General features: G+C 45.4%; 1 protein-coding gene across 1 annotated transcript in view; it reads left to right on the top strand.

The window, feature by feature from the left end:
• The window catches only part of CASQ2 (calsequestrin 2), a 62,464-nt gene that overhangs the window by 35,230 nt on the left and 11,857 nt on the right, over nt 1-15,377 (top strand). The window contains exons 6-8 of the mRNA XM_053591302.1: nt 5,064-5,194; nt 6,574-6,619; nt 13,925-13,979. Coding sequence (XP_053447277.1) covers nt 5,064-5,194; nt 6,574-6,619; nt 13,925-13,979 — 232 coding nt within the window. The remainder of the gene's footprint in view (nt 1-5,063; nt 5,195-6,573; nt 6,620-13,924; nt 13,980-15,377) is intronic.

The following is a 15,377-nucleotide window of genomic DNA, read 5'->3' as shown; positions in this document are numbered from 1 at the left end:
TACCATTTATTAAGTACTTATTATGCGGCAGAGTCTGTGGTGAGGGCTTTATGGGGGTTCTCTCCTTTCATCTCAACACCCCTGTCAGGGAGGGAGCGGTGTTCTAATTCTACAGAGGATGTGGCCGAGTAGGTGAGTGGCCCATGGTCACATGTTAACAAATCGTCAAGCTTGCTGTGATCTCAGGCCGGCCTGACCTCAGAGTCAATGCTTTGTCCTACTATACTTGAGAGGAAGAAGCCGCGTATGTGAGATGCTCACAGTTCTGGCACACAGCACGTGTTCCGTCAATGCCAGCCCAGCTGTGACACTGTTATGCACTAGAAGGCAGTCGTTGAGGCCCAGGAGGACAGGAGGTTGGTTCAGGACATGAGCAGAGAAGGGAGGCACCGAGAAGCCAGAACTGCATCCATTAGCCTTAGTCCTGATAGGCCAGGATCAGCGCAGGGGCCCTGGGCCAGAAGCCTCTGAGGGAAGACAGGCGGGCGGACCAGCCTGGCCAAGTGACAAAGCCCGCATTCTCAGAGGGGTGGTTCCCCGCTTCGTTCAGGGGAGTGTCTGTTTTCAGAAGTGCCTCCCCAGCCAACTGTGTGGCTCCATGTCTGTGTCTCATGCAGAAGGTGAGGTCAGGCTATAATTAAAAACTCAGAAAGCTGCTTTACTAAAAGTTCTGTAATACCCTGAGTCATAGGAGCCACTGTGGAGTTGCATAAAAAAAGAAAGACACGGGAAGAGCTGTGCCACTGAGGGGACTCTGAAGCCATTTGGGACTCAGAACTTGTACTCACAGCCAGGCGCAGTGGCTCACACCTGTAATCCTAACACTGTAGGAGGCCAAGGTGGGTCGATTACCTGAGCCCAGGAGTTTGAGACCAGCCTAAGCAAGACTGGGATCCCTCCATTGCCCATATCTCCACTAAAAATAGAAAAGGTAGCCAATATCTTGGCAGGTGCCTATAGTCCCAGCTACTCAGAGGCTGAGGCAAGAGGATCTCTTGAGCCCAAAGAGACTGAGGTTGCTGTGAGCTATGATGATGCCATGGCACTTTATGCAGGGTGACAGAGTGAGACTGTCTCAAAAAATAAGTCTTTGTACCCTTGGGCTAGGGTTTGGGTGGGGAGCCAGAAGGCATGGCTGTACCCAGTGCTGTCCAGCAGGAGGTGCTAAGCAGAAAAGGGGAAAAGGTGCATCTTACAAGGGAATATGTGAATCCTAGTAAAAGTGGAATGTAAAGGTCTTAGCAAAATAACTAAGAAAATGCCATGAAAGCTATGTTAACTAGTGTGATGAAAATGTGTCAAACGGTCTATGAACCAAGTGTATGGTGCCCCATGATCATACTAATGTACACAGCTATGATTTAATAAAAAAATAAATAAAAAGAAAAGGGGAAAAGTATAAATATCATGAGGTTTGTCATGAAAAGATGTCTGTACAACACATCCTTGGGGATCTCAGAGGGACCTAGAGGTGTTTGATACAGGTTTGAAGTCAGGAGAGGAAAGGAACCAGAAAGCACTCCTACAATCACAGAGATAAAAAAATCTAACTGGGAAAACTTGATGTAACAAGATCACTGATGAACTGAATGAGTGAAAGAAGGTAAAAACCCCAAATAACATAAGATAGCAAGTTTTGACTTCAAGACAGCAAAATTTGGGAAGCTACTTAAAACACTGGAAGTCTAGGAAGAAGAATACAGAAAGGAATATAAGATGGGGTGATGAGTCCTATTTTCTACTGTTGGGAAAACATTCATCTGGAGGTATCTTTCAGTAATTCATTCATTGACTCAACCAGTATTCATTGAGTGTCGTTTATGTGTCAGGAACTCTTTTCAGTGCCAGGAGCACGACGTTGAGGAAAAGTTTCCTCCTCTTGTAGAATTTAGAGTGGAGAAGAAAAGATGAAAAGACAGAAAGTAAATAAGTAAACAAACCAATAAATATTATTAAATGAATTGAAGAACCATAAAGAGGGTGAGACGTCAAGGCTGCTGATGTAGATTTAGGAATCAGTAGTTCTCGGCCACTGTCAACACTGGTATTCCCCATGGAGCTTTTAAAGACAGTAATCTGTTGGCCCCACTCCCGGAAACTTAAGATACTTTGGGGGCTGCAATAGGGCTGAGGAATCTGCATCTTCTAAAAGTGTCCCAGGGAATTTTACAAGGTGCTCAGGTTTGGAACCCATGCTGATCTACTGATGCCGCTCCTAACTCAAGTCACACAGAGGCCCAGCCTCTCTGGGGAAGCAGTTGAAGGAAGAAAGGGGTCGAAGGGCCACGCTGGTGTCCACGCTGCTGTAGCTTACAGCCTGGCAAGTGTCAGCTCTTATTATCACACATCTCCTCCCAATGGCCTGTTCCCCCCTCTCTCTGAGTGAACTGTGAGATGAACAACTACTTTCCCTTTTGAATCACATTAGGGCCAAAGGGAACTCTGACTGTCTCAACAAAGATAACAGAGAAGATAGATATTGAAGAGGCCTACATTTATTTTGAGTTGATTTCATTGACAATAACTTAAATGTGTTACTAAGATACAGAAAAATTATCTGTATCAAAATTTGTATACATGCAAATGTCAGGAAAATGGCACTGTGCTTTGTAGTTCTCAAAATCTATCCCAACTAGTTAGAAAAAGAAAAGCCTGAAATAACTGGTTTGTGTGGACCTATTCGCTCTTAATAGTACAATCTTCTCTTACATAATTGTAACGCCCAAGAACCAGGTCTGCTCCTGGAACAGGGCCCTGGATAGGGGAGGCTCCATACATATTTCATTGAATAAATGAATGAATAATTGCTTCCATTAGTCCAATCTCCTTCAGCCCTTAGCATCCAATACCAAATTATAAGAGTAAAAGAAAGGGGTCCTCTGAGATATAAGAAGGGGGCACTTTATGATGGTGATGGGGAGACAGTGAAGAGACCTCTGGAAAATTCCATTCAAGGTTTCCAAGACTTAAACTTAAGGCCTACAAACATCCAATTTTATGTTAATAGGCGTAACATTATGGACACAGATTTGCATTCAGGAACCAGAGATCCCACCGCCACAGGCACACATGTTCACACACACATGCTCACTTGCCAGGCACACCATGCTGCTCGCCTCGGCAGTGGTTCTGAGAAGTTCCTTCAGCAGGTGTAAGCACTGCAGACTGTGCTGGAGAGCCACGTTACAAGGAACAAGGCAAACACATGCAGCACCAGTACAATATTTACGGGCACATATAATATATTCCTTTATTTACATGGTCAAGGAGAAGGTAATTTTCAAGTAAAGAGGAGGTTGGAATGCAGGTAAGTGGGAGGGTTAGAATGTTCCACGGCCTGGGTTTGAATTCTGCTTCTCACCCCCTCCAGGTTATGAGATTCTGAAAACTTCTTTCTCCAAATTGTGCCTCAAACTCCTCATTTGTAAAATAAGTATAATAATATTCTTACCTCAGAAAATCAGAGTGAGGGTTAAATAAATTAGTAAACCTAAAACACTTGGAAACAGCGCCTGGCACATAATAAACCCTGGTTTGTTTGCAATTATTACTGTTTTCGTTCATTTGACCAATTCATAGCACAGCTTTCTAGTTCCTAGAATATACAGTAAGGGAGCTCAAAAAATCAGACTCCAATGTCATTTTCAAGCCTATTCCACCAGAGGCCTAGTTTTGCACAGAACTGTATATAAACTCAAATACTGGTTGTCTGTTAGCTGCCCTTCCCCGGCTCCCTGCCTCATCACCTCCTCATCCACCCCAGGGAAGAGGGGGAAAGCAAGAAAAAAACTCCACATCTCTCTCTCAGATTCTAAATGACAATGAAATCTCCTTTGATTGACCATAGCTCATAACACGGCCTATTTTCTTTATCTCTGAGTAGGATGGTAGCATTTCTTTCCCTTAAGTACTATAAGAACTGTCTTTTGGAATATAATGACCTGGAATTAATAGCAATTGATGACCCAAACCATATGAACATCAGGGTCTCCTGAGAATGCACCTCCTTGTAGACGAGTTTATGTCACACGCAGTTCCTCCCCCGCACTCAGTCATGCTGCCCCGGGTCGCAGCGCTATGGGTTACCACCACAGAGCATCAGCTCTTAGGCAGTTCCTCTTCAGTTTCAAGGGTACTACTGTTCGTCCCTGTGCTTTCTTGGATCACAGCTCTGAACGGAGAAGAATGGCATTTGGTTTTCTATAGAGCATTGCACATTCCAGGCCTCTCTAAGCATTTCACAAAGAGAGGCCCTGAGTTCAGCAGCTGTGCCGGCCAACACAGCTCCCGCTCTGCCTTGACGACACACAGACGATAGAACAGGGACTGACACACCATCGAGTGTGGCCACTCGAATCAAGAGGGAAAACATTTTCCAGGCTGCAGGCTGGTGCCTTGAGATTTTTATCTGTTATAGGGTGAGCAAGTCTGTTTTTCTGGAGTCTATCCAGGTTTAGCACTGGAAGTCCTACTTCCTGGGAAATCCCACAGCCTGAGCAAAGCCTGATGGTTGATCACTTTATGACTGTCTCCTACAGCCTGAAAAACAGTCCAGCAAGTCTGACGCTGACAGGTTTCACCATAGGGCCAATGCCACAATCCAAATAGCAATTAGAGCTTGTGAGCTGATCAAGGACAGATTAATGAGTTGGCTTCTGATTCTGAGTACCTGCACATTGTAAGAATTTCCAGTAATTGCCTGTTCTGTCGAAAGTGGTTCAGTGGAATCCACACAGCTCAGGACAGTAAGCAAGCTCCCTTGGCCTCTGCTTCCCCATCCTGCCTGACAAACACAGCAGGGCAATTGAGAGGGTGCGATTCAATTCCTACTTTTCAATACAGCTGCTCCCAGCCCCTGTCTGACTCTTGTTGGCCGGATAAGCCTTTTGTTTTCTGCCCATTCCAGGACTTACCTGGTGTGTTCTTATCACCTCAACATTGAAGTTAAAACTGTGGTGAGCTCCCCTGGCTTTGCCAGAGAACGCGCTGCTCCTAGTTGAACAACCCATGGCTTCTCTAGACCAGCCTTCAAACAAACCTCATCTTATTTCTACCTGTTACAGGTGGCAAAGAAACTGTCCTTGAAGATGAATGAGGTTGACTTCTATGAGCCGTTTATGGACGAGCCCGTTGCCATCCCTGACAAGCCTCACACAGAAGAGGAGATCGTGGAGTTTGTGAAGGAGCACCAAAGGTGGCTGTGAGGGTCTGCGGGGGGTGAGGACATGGGGGTCTCCTTAGGGCTGACATTGAAGACCTACCCAGAGCAGCATCCCGGGGTTTGTACCCCAGCGGAACAGGCCTCAGTAGTACGGCCTTGTTGACCATGATAAATAGGAGGGACGTTACTACTTCTGAATATGAGTCTGCCCTCTCAAGCAGTATTAGACTAACCCCCCAAGTCAGCAAATCCCCTCAAAGCCAGAGTAATAGATGAACAACATTCTACACTAATAATGATGGCAATTTATTGAAAGCTTCCCATATGCCAAGTACTATGCTGAGTGCTTTATGAAAACTAGTTTATCTAACTTTACAAGGTAATTATGGTTATCTCAACTTCATAGAGATCAAGGAATTGAACTTAGAATAGTTAAGTAACTTAGCCAAGGAAGAACATTCTATACACAGAACTTCTGGGAGAGGGATACTTGATACCATTTGGAGTAGCTGTAGCATGAATCAGCAAACTTCTGTAAAGAACCAAACAGTACACATTTCAGGCTCTGCCGGCTAGATGGCCTCTGTTGCAACCACTCGACTCTGCCGCTGTAGCATGAAGGCAACAGTAGATCATGTGCAAACAAATGGGTGTGGCTGCATCCCAGTGCAAGTTCATTGACAGAAATGGAAGGCACTGGCCAGATTTGATCCCCCAGCTGCAGTTTGCTGACCCTTGTTCTTGAGGGAGGGACAGTACGGGAACACGGCTCACTGCCCCACCTGGCCACCTCCAAGTGTGTGCACAATGTGTTCACTATGCCTGGAGCATCCCGGTCCCCTCATCAGGACAGTCCCAGCCCCTTCTGGGAGGCAGGACTTGGAGAAACAGATATTAACATGTCCAGCACTATTTGCCAACATTTAGAAAGAAACGAACTATGAGCAAAACATAGGTCCCACCTGCTCCCCTAAACATTCCTAAAGGGCTTTTGAGGTATGTCTCTGACGATTAAAAAAAAAAAGGCAGTTTGGGGCTAGAGAGCTGAGGCTTTCGTTTTCCCTGTGAGGTGTCCTCACTCCAGGCCGGCTGCAGGCTCTCAGCAGTGGCAGCTGTCTGTGAGGTGGGCAGCGGCTGCTCGCCCTGGGAATGAGCTGATTCTGGGCCCTCTGACCCACTGTTGGTAACAGACTTTACAATCAATCCTTGGGTCAAGTGCATATATGAAAAGGCTGAGTGGTTTAGACTCTGCTGTGTCTGAGCAGGTATATTTCTTAGGGGAGAAGTAGTTTTTAGGGCTTTTCATACTCTTGGGAATGAACCACCCTCTCACCCTACTGTTCCCGGTGCTGAGGCTGCAGCATCTCCCATGGTGGTTCCTACTCAAGGAAATGCTTTTTTTTTTTTTCCAGACCTACTCTACGTCGCCTACGCCCAGAAGATATGTTTGAAACATGGGTAAGAGAGTGGCAAGCTCTTTCTGCCTTTCAGATATAGGTGTATCCTCCCGGCATATATACTCCAAGAGGAATGTCCCTTGGATTAAGTCTCCAAACTCAAACTAAGTCTTATTTGGTTGGGGTGGGTGTCTGACTGGTATAGTGTTTGAAATATGGACAATGTCATGCTCAGTTAAAATCCAGTTCTCCAGAGATCTGAGTTCGGCTCTTTGGTCCTACTCAGGAGGGAACATTACTCTGTCTCTGAGTTCACGTCTCATAGGGACTACGGAGTCCACTCCTTGGCTGGCAGGTGCACGGGGAGCCCAAGGCAGCAGTTCGGGCTGTAAAGTCAGACAGACGTGCCAGCTCCCGTAGCTTTGTGCCGGACAACAAGTCAGGGTGATGGTCTTTCTGAGCTTCAGTTTTCCCATTTTAAATTAGGGACATTTTGTAAGGATGAGTGATATGAAGAGTTCAGAGCACAGTAGACACAAGTTTAATTAACGGTAGCTGCTTTTTTAAATATCAACTCCAGGCACTGGGAAGCAGCTAGGCCAGCTTGTCTTCTAGGCCTGTGTCACGGACAACATGTCAGGTGGCTCAAATAGTATTAGAAAGAGGGCCTCGGAGATACCCCTCCCACCCTTGCCTGGCTTTGTATAGAATTTCATAAATAATAACCCCCAGAGTTGGTGGAGCATCGTTCAAAGCGTTTCATGTGTCATCTCTCTTGTCGCTGTCAACAGCTCTGGAGTTATGCCCATTTTATACCTGGTCACTCCGACTGCCCACTTAGGAACACATAATTAATGTGTATTAGTTCTGGGAACTTAAGTTTAGCCGTCTGGAGTCAAATCTCACGTTTTCTCCAGGATGCCTCCCCAGACTGGCCATATCCCCACAGGGAACCAACCACTGGAGTTGGCGGGGAGAGAAAGGGATTAATATGGAAGCATTTCTTTAGTTTGTTCTTTAATTCAGAGGCTGAAGTGATGGGTGAACAGAACCACCATGGAGGACTCTGCCACTTACTTGTTACTGGCTTGTAGCTTATGTGGCTGTTTGGAGGTAGAGGCTAACACTGAGGGGCAAATCAACCAGTCTGGAGGAGCGGGCTATTTAAGAACAACCTATTTTTCTAACATTTAAACCATTCCAAAGGTTAACTCTTAAAAGGTCTTATTACTAGATTTTAAAATAATAATGAAAGAGTATAACAGGGCTTTAAAAATAATATTCTTTATAAAAATTGTTTTTACTTTTTACTCTACAGTAATTTCAGACTTAACAAAAGTAGTGCAAAGCATTCTGTCACTTCTTCATCCAGATTCCCTACATACTAACATTTCACCACCTTTGCTTTATCACACTTTCCCTCTCTCTTTCTACACACATATATATGTTTGTTTGTTTTTTAAACAGAGTCTCACTTTATCACCCTGGGTAGAGTGCTATGGCATCATAGCTCACAGCAACCTCAAACTCTTGGGCTCAAGTGATCCTTTTGCCTCAGACTCCCGAGTAGCTGGGACTACAGGTGCCCGCCAAAACAACGGACTAATTTTTCTATTTTTAGTGGAGATGGGGGTCTCACTCTTGCTCAGGCTGGTCTTGAACTTATGAGCTCAAACAATCCACCCACCTCGGCCTCCCAGAGTACTAGGATTCCAGGTGTATATATGTATATTTTTTTCTGACCTGTTTGAGAGTAAGTGGCAGATGCAATTCCCCTTTCTACCTAAATACTTCAGGACTTTCTCACATATAGCCACAGTGCAATTATCAAAATCAGGAAATTAATGCTCATTCTACTACCTAATCTATAGGCCTTATTCAAAGTGACTAGAAACTTTTCTTTCTCCCAGCCCCAGCCCCAGATCTCACACTGCTTTGCTTGTTCTGTTTCTTCCATTGTCTTTAATCTGGAATAGACTCTTGGTCTTTATTTGTCGTGACACAGAACACCATTTTAAATTAAGAGTGATTATTACTGTTCTGTTCTGCGATGGCTGTATCTTTAGTTCTTCTTTTTATCTCCTTTATCCCTAAAAGCCAAGTCTCAATTATTTGGGCTTCGGGAAGGGTGAGAATGCAACACTGTAGAACCTTCTTCCAAGACACCCCTTACTGACACAGCAGCGTCACTCTGAGATTGTGACATTCTAGAGCCAGAGAGCCCGCATCCTCCCCCAACCACAGATACCCCCAGCTTCCAACAGGGCTGCAAAAATGCTCCCTCTTCTTATCTCAGAGGCAGATCATTGTGCAGGAAGTTTACGTCTGTCTTCATTGGAACCCATTTTCTGCTCTCTTTTCTCCTATTGTAGTCTGTTGCTATAAGATAAAATAACAGTGATGACTCATACTGTCTACATTATTGCATACTGAATTGTTTTCCAACTGGGGAAGGGTGGCGTGGATTTAACCAGGTAGAGAAAAAGGCAAGTAGAATGACTTATTCCTTCCCAACACCCCATTCTGGAATAGCCACTGACTTTCCCAGAAGGCCTGACCAGACCCAGCCAGCTCCTCCATCCAAGTAGCCAGCAAGGGTGGGAAGGGAGGACAGGCCCCTCCAGGGTCATCTTCACATTCCTAGAAAAGAAGCAGCAGAAATAAATTGGGTCAGAAGGACCGCTGAGGAACTGCTCCCCAGAACCCCTCCTGATCCACCTGTGCCCTTGGAAGGGCACTGCTCCAAAGAGCGGCACCTCCGCCAGCCACGTGGCCACAGCAACTTAAACCACAGATGTTCCAGAACATGGTTAGTAAACTTAAAAGTCTTTATTTTCAACATCTTCTTCCCAAAACATTGTAAAATATTTAAATAAAACAAGAAAACTAGCTAGTGACAAAGCAACTATTGACCTTTTACTTTCCCCAGTTGCGCAGGTTTTTAAAGCAGCAAACCATAGAAAACGCATCATATATTATTACTAAAGAACCTGGGGGGCTGAGTGTGTGGTGGCTCATGCTGTAATCCCAGCACTCTGGGAGGCCAAGATGGGTGGATTTCTTAAGATCAGGAGTTAGAGACCAGCAAGATCAAGACCCTGTCTCTACTAAAAATAGAAAAACTAGCTGGGTGTAGTGGTGGGCACCTGTAGTCCCATGTGCTCAGGAGGCTGAGACAAAAGGATCACTTGAGCCTAAAAGTTTGAGGTTGCTGTGAGCTGTGACACCAAGGCACTTTAACCAGGGTAACAACTACTCCGTCTCAGAAAAAAAATGTCAGCTGGTGCGCAGTGACACTTGCTGTGTGTAAATCAGAGATCTATTTATTTATTTATTTATTAAGAAGATTCAGTGAACATCAAGGTGAAGCAGGACAACCAAGACCAAGCACTGACCCATCATTCCCCTTGGAGATTCCACCTCCACCCTGATAAGTGGTCAGTCAGGGTCCTGGGCAACTGCCCCCAGGGCATGGGAGTCAGCAATTACTTCTAAAGGAATCTTCCCTCTATTGCCAGCAGCAAAGTACTTCCAAAACAGGGCCAGAGACCCCAGGCCAACAACTAGGTCACTCCATTGCCCCTTAATTAGGGAGCCGGCTAATTGAAGGCGTACCTTTTATCTTTGTGTCTCTTCATTCAACTTGAGAACAAACACATAGTCAACAAAGACTGGAAGGAAACAGAGCAGAATATTAACTGTGACTGCTTGGTGGATAACCAGCAAGTTTGGTGTCTTGTTGGTATCTCTTAAGATTGTCTAATATTCTTCAGTGAGTAAGATTTTCATTGCCGTATTCTTTTTGAGTCAATAGGCATCAGAAAGAACCTCTGTGGTAAGAGCTGAGGTTATAAACACGACTGTTACCATCTTGTCAGGGCTGAGTAGATGAACCGGTCTCCAGACACGTAGCAGCAGCCCAGTGTGCTCCCTGCTGTGACAGTGTGACAGGGACTGCACACGCTGTGCTAGGAGTCCAGAGGAGGGTGTTCATCAGAGCCACGCCCACGTCTCCAGCTCTCTGGGGGATTTTGTGCTTGGTCACTTTATAGGAAGTTTCTTTTTGTGCCTCTTTCAATGTAAGTAAGAGCTGCTGATCAGAGTTTGCAACATCTGCAAACTCTTAGAGGCGCCTTCAATTCATGGAGCCTGTTCTGCTGGTGGGGTGGTGAGAGAGAGTGTGGTTGGTGTCCCCCAAGATTCATACATTGAAATCCTAACCTTCAAGGTGATGGTATTAGATGTAGGTCTTTGGGGTGTGATTACATCATGAGGGTTCTATCCTCATGATGGGATGAGTGCCCTTATGAAAGAGGGCCCAAGGAGTTTCTGGTGACCTACATGAGGACACTCAGGAAAGACTGTCCATGAGCCAGAAAGTGGCCCCTCCCCAGATGCCAGATGTGACCATACCTTGACTTCCCAGCCTTTAGAGAAGTGAAAAATAAATTTGTATTGTTTATAAGCTATGCAATTTGTAAAAGTTACTTATAGCAGAGCCTGAATGAACCCAGATAGCGGGCTTTAAAGCCAGAGAGAAATGGCTTGAATCCCATTTCTATCACTTCCAGCCCTGTATAAGTCACTTCAATTCTGTAAGCATTAAATAGGAGTGACTTTCATGTGAGATTTCAAGGCAAGGTACTTACATAGCACTTACACAAAAGGTGGCAAATGCCAGATATTGTTGCCATTTTAGTCATCATTGTTATTTTAAGGCATAAACCCTTCCCTTAGAGAGCTTGCCATCCCATTGAGGAGGGAAGATTTGTGCAACGTGTGGAAAGAATTTCCAAGGAAATGTGGTCTAAAGTCCAAATGGATCTCAGCAGCAAGGGCTGTGGGATTCAGAGAAAGTCCCTGTTGGGGCTCAGTCCCGCATTCAGCTCGGGTCCTCCACGCCCGTGCATGAGGGGTTCTCCCTGAGTAAACCTGGCTGATCAGCTTGCCCATGAATTCTTGCTCTCTGAGTCCAGTACTGAAAATGCCTAGCACCTAGCACAGCCCTGCTTCTTTGAGGGTATTTGATACAGGTTCCTGTGCTGAATCTCTGAGATGCACAGACACTCTTTCCCTTGGTGACAGTTCTCCATTCAGGGACTAAGGTCTGGGGAGTGACTGTCATATTATGAACAGCCTTTCTAAGGAAAACGAGTATGGATTTTTAATTCTAAAACCAATTTCCAATGCGTTCTAGAAGGGCACACAGAAATGAGGCCTGCTTCGCAGAGTTAACAGCGTGCACTGCCAACTGATGGCAGGAGACAGGGACGCAAGACAGCCTAATGAGAACTGATTGGGGTGTTCTGTCTGGCAGTAATAGCAAACGTAAAACCGTGAAACCTCAGCCTCCCCTTCTGGTTGCTATCAGATTTGTGCAATAAACTGGCGCACATGTAAGCAGACACGTACATACATTTATCTGTAAAATTCAATTCCTCAGAAAATCTGACCAAGGCATTGCCCACTCTCTTGTTTTTCATAATAATATTTTTCCATTTAATCTCTCTTAGAATTTTTGGAGGCTTTGTCCATTCCAAACTCAAAAGAAAAAAAATTAGCATTTAGATAGGATTGCACCAGCATTAAAATCAATTGAAATGGAAACAGAGATCATGGGAGGGTTGAGACAACTGGAGTTTTTTCCATAGAATGATTCTGATATGATATTCAGGGTACCCAATGCATCCCCTCCCCATGTCTGCCATATCAGATTTCAGCCGGCTTTGTCATTGCTCTCCCAGTCTCCTGAGGACCTTATTTATTTATTTTTATTTATTTATTTCAGAGACAGGGTCTCACTCTGTCTCCTAGGCTTGAGTGCAATGACACCATTATAGCTCAGTGCAGCCTTAACCTTCTAAGCTCAAGCAATCCTCCTGCCTCATCTTCCCAAGCAGCTGGAACAACAGGCATGTCCCACCACATCTGGATAATTTTTAAAAGTTTTTTGTAGACATGGGGGTGTCTCACTTTGTTGCGTAGTTTGTCTCATAGCTCACAGCAACCTCAAACTTTAGGACTCAATTAATCCTCCTGGCTTAGCCTCCCAAAGTTGCTAGGATTACAGGCACAAGCCCCTGCTGGCCAGGATCACATTTCTTGTAACAGAGGCCCCTACAAGCTCTTGCTCTTCTTTCTCCAGGAATAAACAATGCAAAGGACACACAAGGCACATAAGTCCTGTGATTCTTTCTGTCCAGGGCAGGGAAACATGACATGCCCTTTGCTTGCCCATAAATTTAAAATACTCTCTCTAACCAGGTGCAGTGGTTCATGCCTCTAATCCCAGCACTCTGGGAGGCTGAGACAGGTGGATTGCCTGAGCTCAGGAATTCAAGACCAGCCTGAGGAATAGCAAGACCCTGTCTGTAAAAATAGCCAGGTGTTGTGGCAGGTACCAGTAGTCCCCGCTACTCGGGAGGCTGAAGCAAGAGGATCATTTGAGCCCAAAAGTTTGAGGTTGCTGTGAGCTATGATGCCATGGTACTCTACCCAGAGTGACAAAGTGAGACTCTGTCTCAATAAATAAATAAACAAACAAACAAATAAATAGAATACTCTCTGTAGTTCCTTTCCCTTACCCCTGCTCCCGTTGCCATGCCCACTTTCTCAGTCACATGCTCTCAACTTGCCCTAGGCCCAGCTTCCAGCCTCTTCCTGGAGCCTCCCAATTCATAGAGATGCTTTAGAGTCCTGTACTGATTTGACAAGCTTTGTGGAAAGAACAAAAAGGAGCCCCCGTGGAGCTCACAGTAGCAAAGTGTCCCCTACGGGTTCTTCTTCTTCAGTAAGAGGTTCCGGCAGGGTCCTAACAGAAAGTACCACTTAAACACGATTTTTATGTGAGCAGCATCGACCCACATGCTGATGACCTCAGTGAGTCTGTCTGCTGCGCATTTGGGGATGGTTTCAGGATCTGTCTGCAGCATTCATAAGCTTTCATCCTCTGGGGCATCACTGGTGTCCCTGAGGGTGAATCTGTCCGGCTGAGCTGCCCCGGAGTGACTGCTGCTGTTCCAGCTCTGGCTCACTCAGGCTCACCCTTTTCTTCGTTTTGCCTTTTGCTGCTGCTCTCCTGGACTCACCAGACCATGGAAGTGAGACCCATTTAGTGTTCATGTTTTGTGTGTCGCTGGTGCTCTCCTGTCTTGCAAAGTCATTTATCCAAATCCCTGATGGAAGTCCCCAGCACCCCCTGCCTCCCGCGTGCCCTGCTCTTCCTCTGTTCCCTCTGTGCGGCTGTGCCCACGCCCCCTCCCCACCTCAGCCTGCCTCCCGTTTCCATTCCAGCCTCTGGGACCCTGCCTCACTCCTCTGTGTCTCTCCACCTGGGGGTGTAACCTTTAACTCTTCTCTCCTACAGGAAGATGATATGAATGGGATCCACATTGTGGCGTTTGCAGAGAAGAGTGACCCAGGTAGGAAGCCCCCAGTTGCTTCTTTCATGCCTTTATCAAAACCTGACTTCTCAGCTTTGTCAGCCCTCAGACACACCTGTCTCTGCCCTCCTGTGCCATCCACAATCCAACTGCGAGATATTGGGCACCCCCTGGTGGTCGCCAGTTAGGGGGAGTCCATTTTCAAATGTTCACAGAACCAAAGGAAGAGCAGGTGCGAACAGATCAAAATCTCAAATATCTCACTGAGCTGCCCAAACTCAAAGGACAACCAGGCGCTGGGGAGAGTATGAAAACGCCCTTGCCTTACAAGATATGAATGTGTGTATGTGTGTGTGCACGCACAGGTGTGCAATTCTGTTTACCCTGAAACTTAACTTGTCAATGTTGTGATCTAACACACATAAATCACAATACTACCTTAAAATAATAATAAATGATACTTCCATTCATAAAATATTGTGTATGCTTATAGGAAACTGAATAGAAAATACTCCCCTAAATAATGAGAATGGGGCTAAACAAGCAGCTTATTTTAAAAGTGCAAGAACATCCTATAAATGAGTAACTTTATTTTATTTTTGGAACTTGGACAACTTTTCCCTGGTTTCACTCTTTTCAACAGTAGGGGAGAGCGAAGTGCAGGAAAAATTAATTTTTCAGGTAGTAAAGTGCTAGATCCCCGTGGCAGTGCTCTGTGGGTCTCTAAAGAAAAAGACAGAGGGTCTCTAAAGGGGACGTGCAAGTGGAGATTCTGAAGTGTGTTTGGGAAAATTGGGAACAATTCAGAATGCAACCGGAGAAGACAGGGAACTTCATGCTGGCTTAGGATGGCTTAGCTTTCAGGCTGTGGGTCTTGAGGTGCTTGGGCAGAGTTTCCAAAACCTGATGGTGCACAGAACATCAAGCACCAAAGCCACCTGGGCTGGGTTTGGCTGAGACAGCATCCTTAGAAGCCTGCGATTTTACAGGGCCCTGCAGCAAGGTCTGATGTAGCATCAGGTTGGGGGACCCTGTCCCATGTAATGTAGAATTCAGTGGTGTTTGCCAGGGATCTCAGCCTCTTGTACATTTCTAGAGAGAGATCCAGGAAACAGAGGCTTAGAGAAGTTAAACTGCCCAACAGCACCCAGTGGCAGATCATGGAGGGACACGTGATCTCATTCATCGATGCATGCCTGATTCTCACTAGTGCCTTGGCCCATGGCAGGTGCTCAATAAGTATTTCTGGGGCAGATGACTGGATCATGATTGTGATGATTGATCAAGATTCAGCTCCAAATTCTTTACTCTCAGACCAGCTTTAAAAAAAATGCTTTATCAGCCTCCATTGTTTCTTACAGACAGAAACTCAAATTTTTTTATCATACAATTTTTTAAATCAGGATAGAATCCACAGATCATAACAGTTACCCTTTT

This window comes from Nycticebus coucang, chromosome 5 (assembly GCF_027406575.1).
Source record: "Nycticebus coucang isolate mNycCou1 chromosome 5, mNycCou1.pri, whole genome shotgun sequence".
NCBI lineage: Eukaryota > Metazoa > Chordata > Mammalia > Primates > Lorisidae > Nycticebus > Nycticebus coucang.
This window is presented reverse-complemented; position numbering and strand designations above follow the sequence as displayed.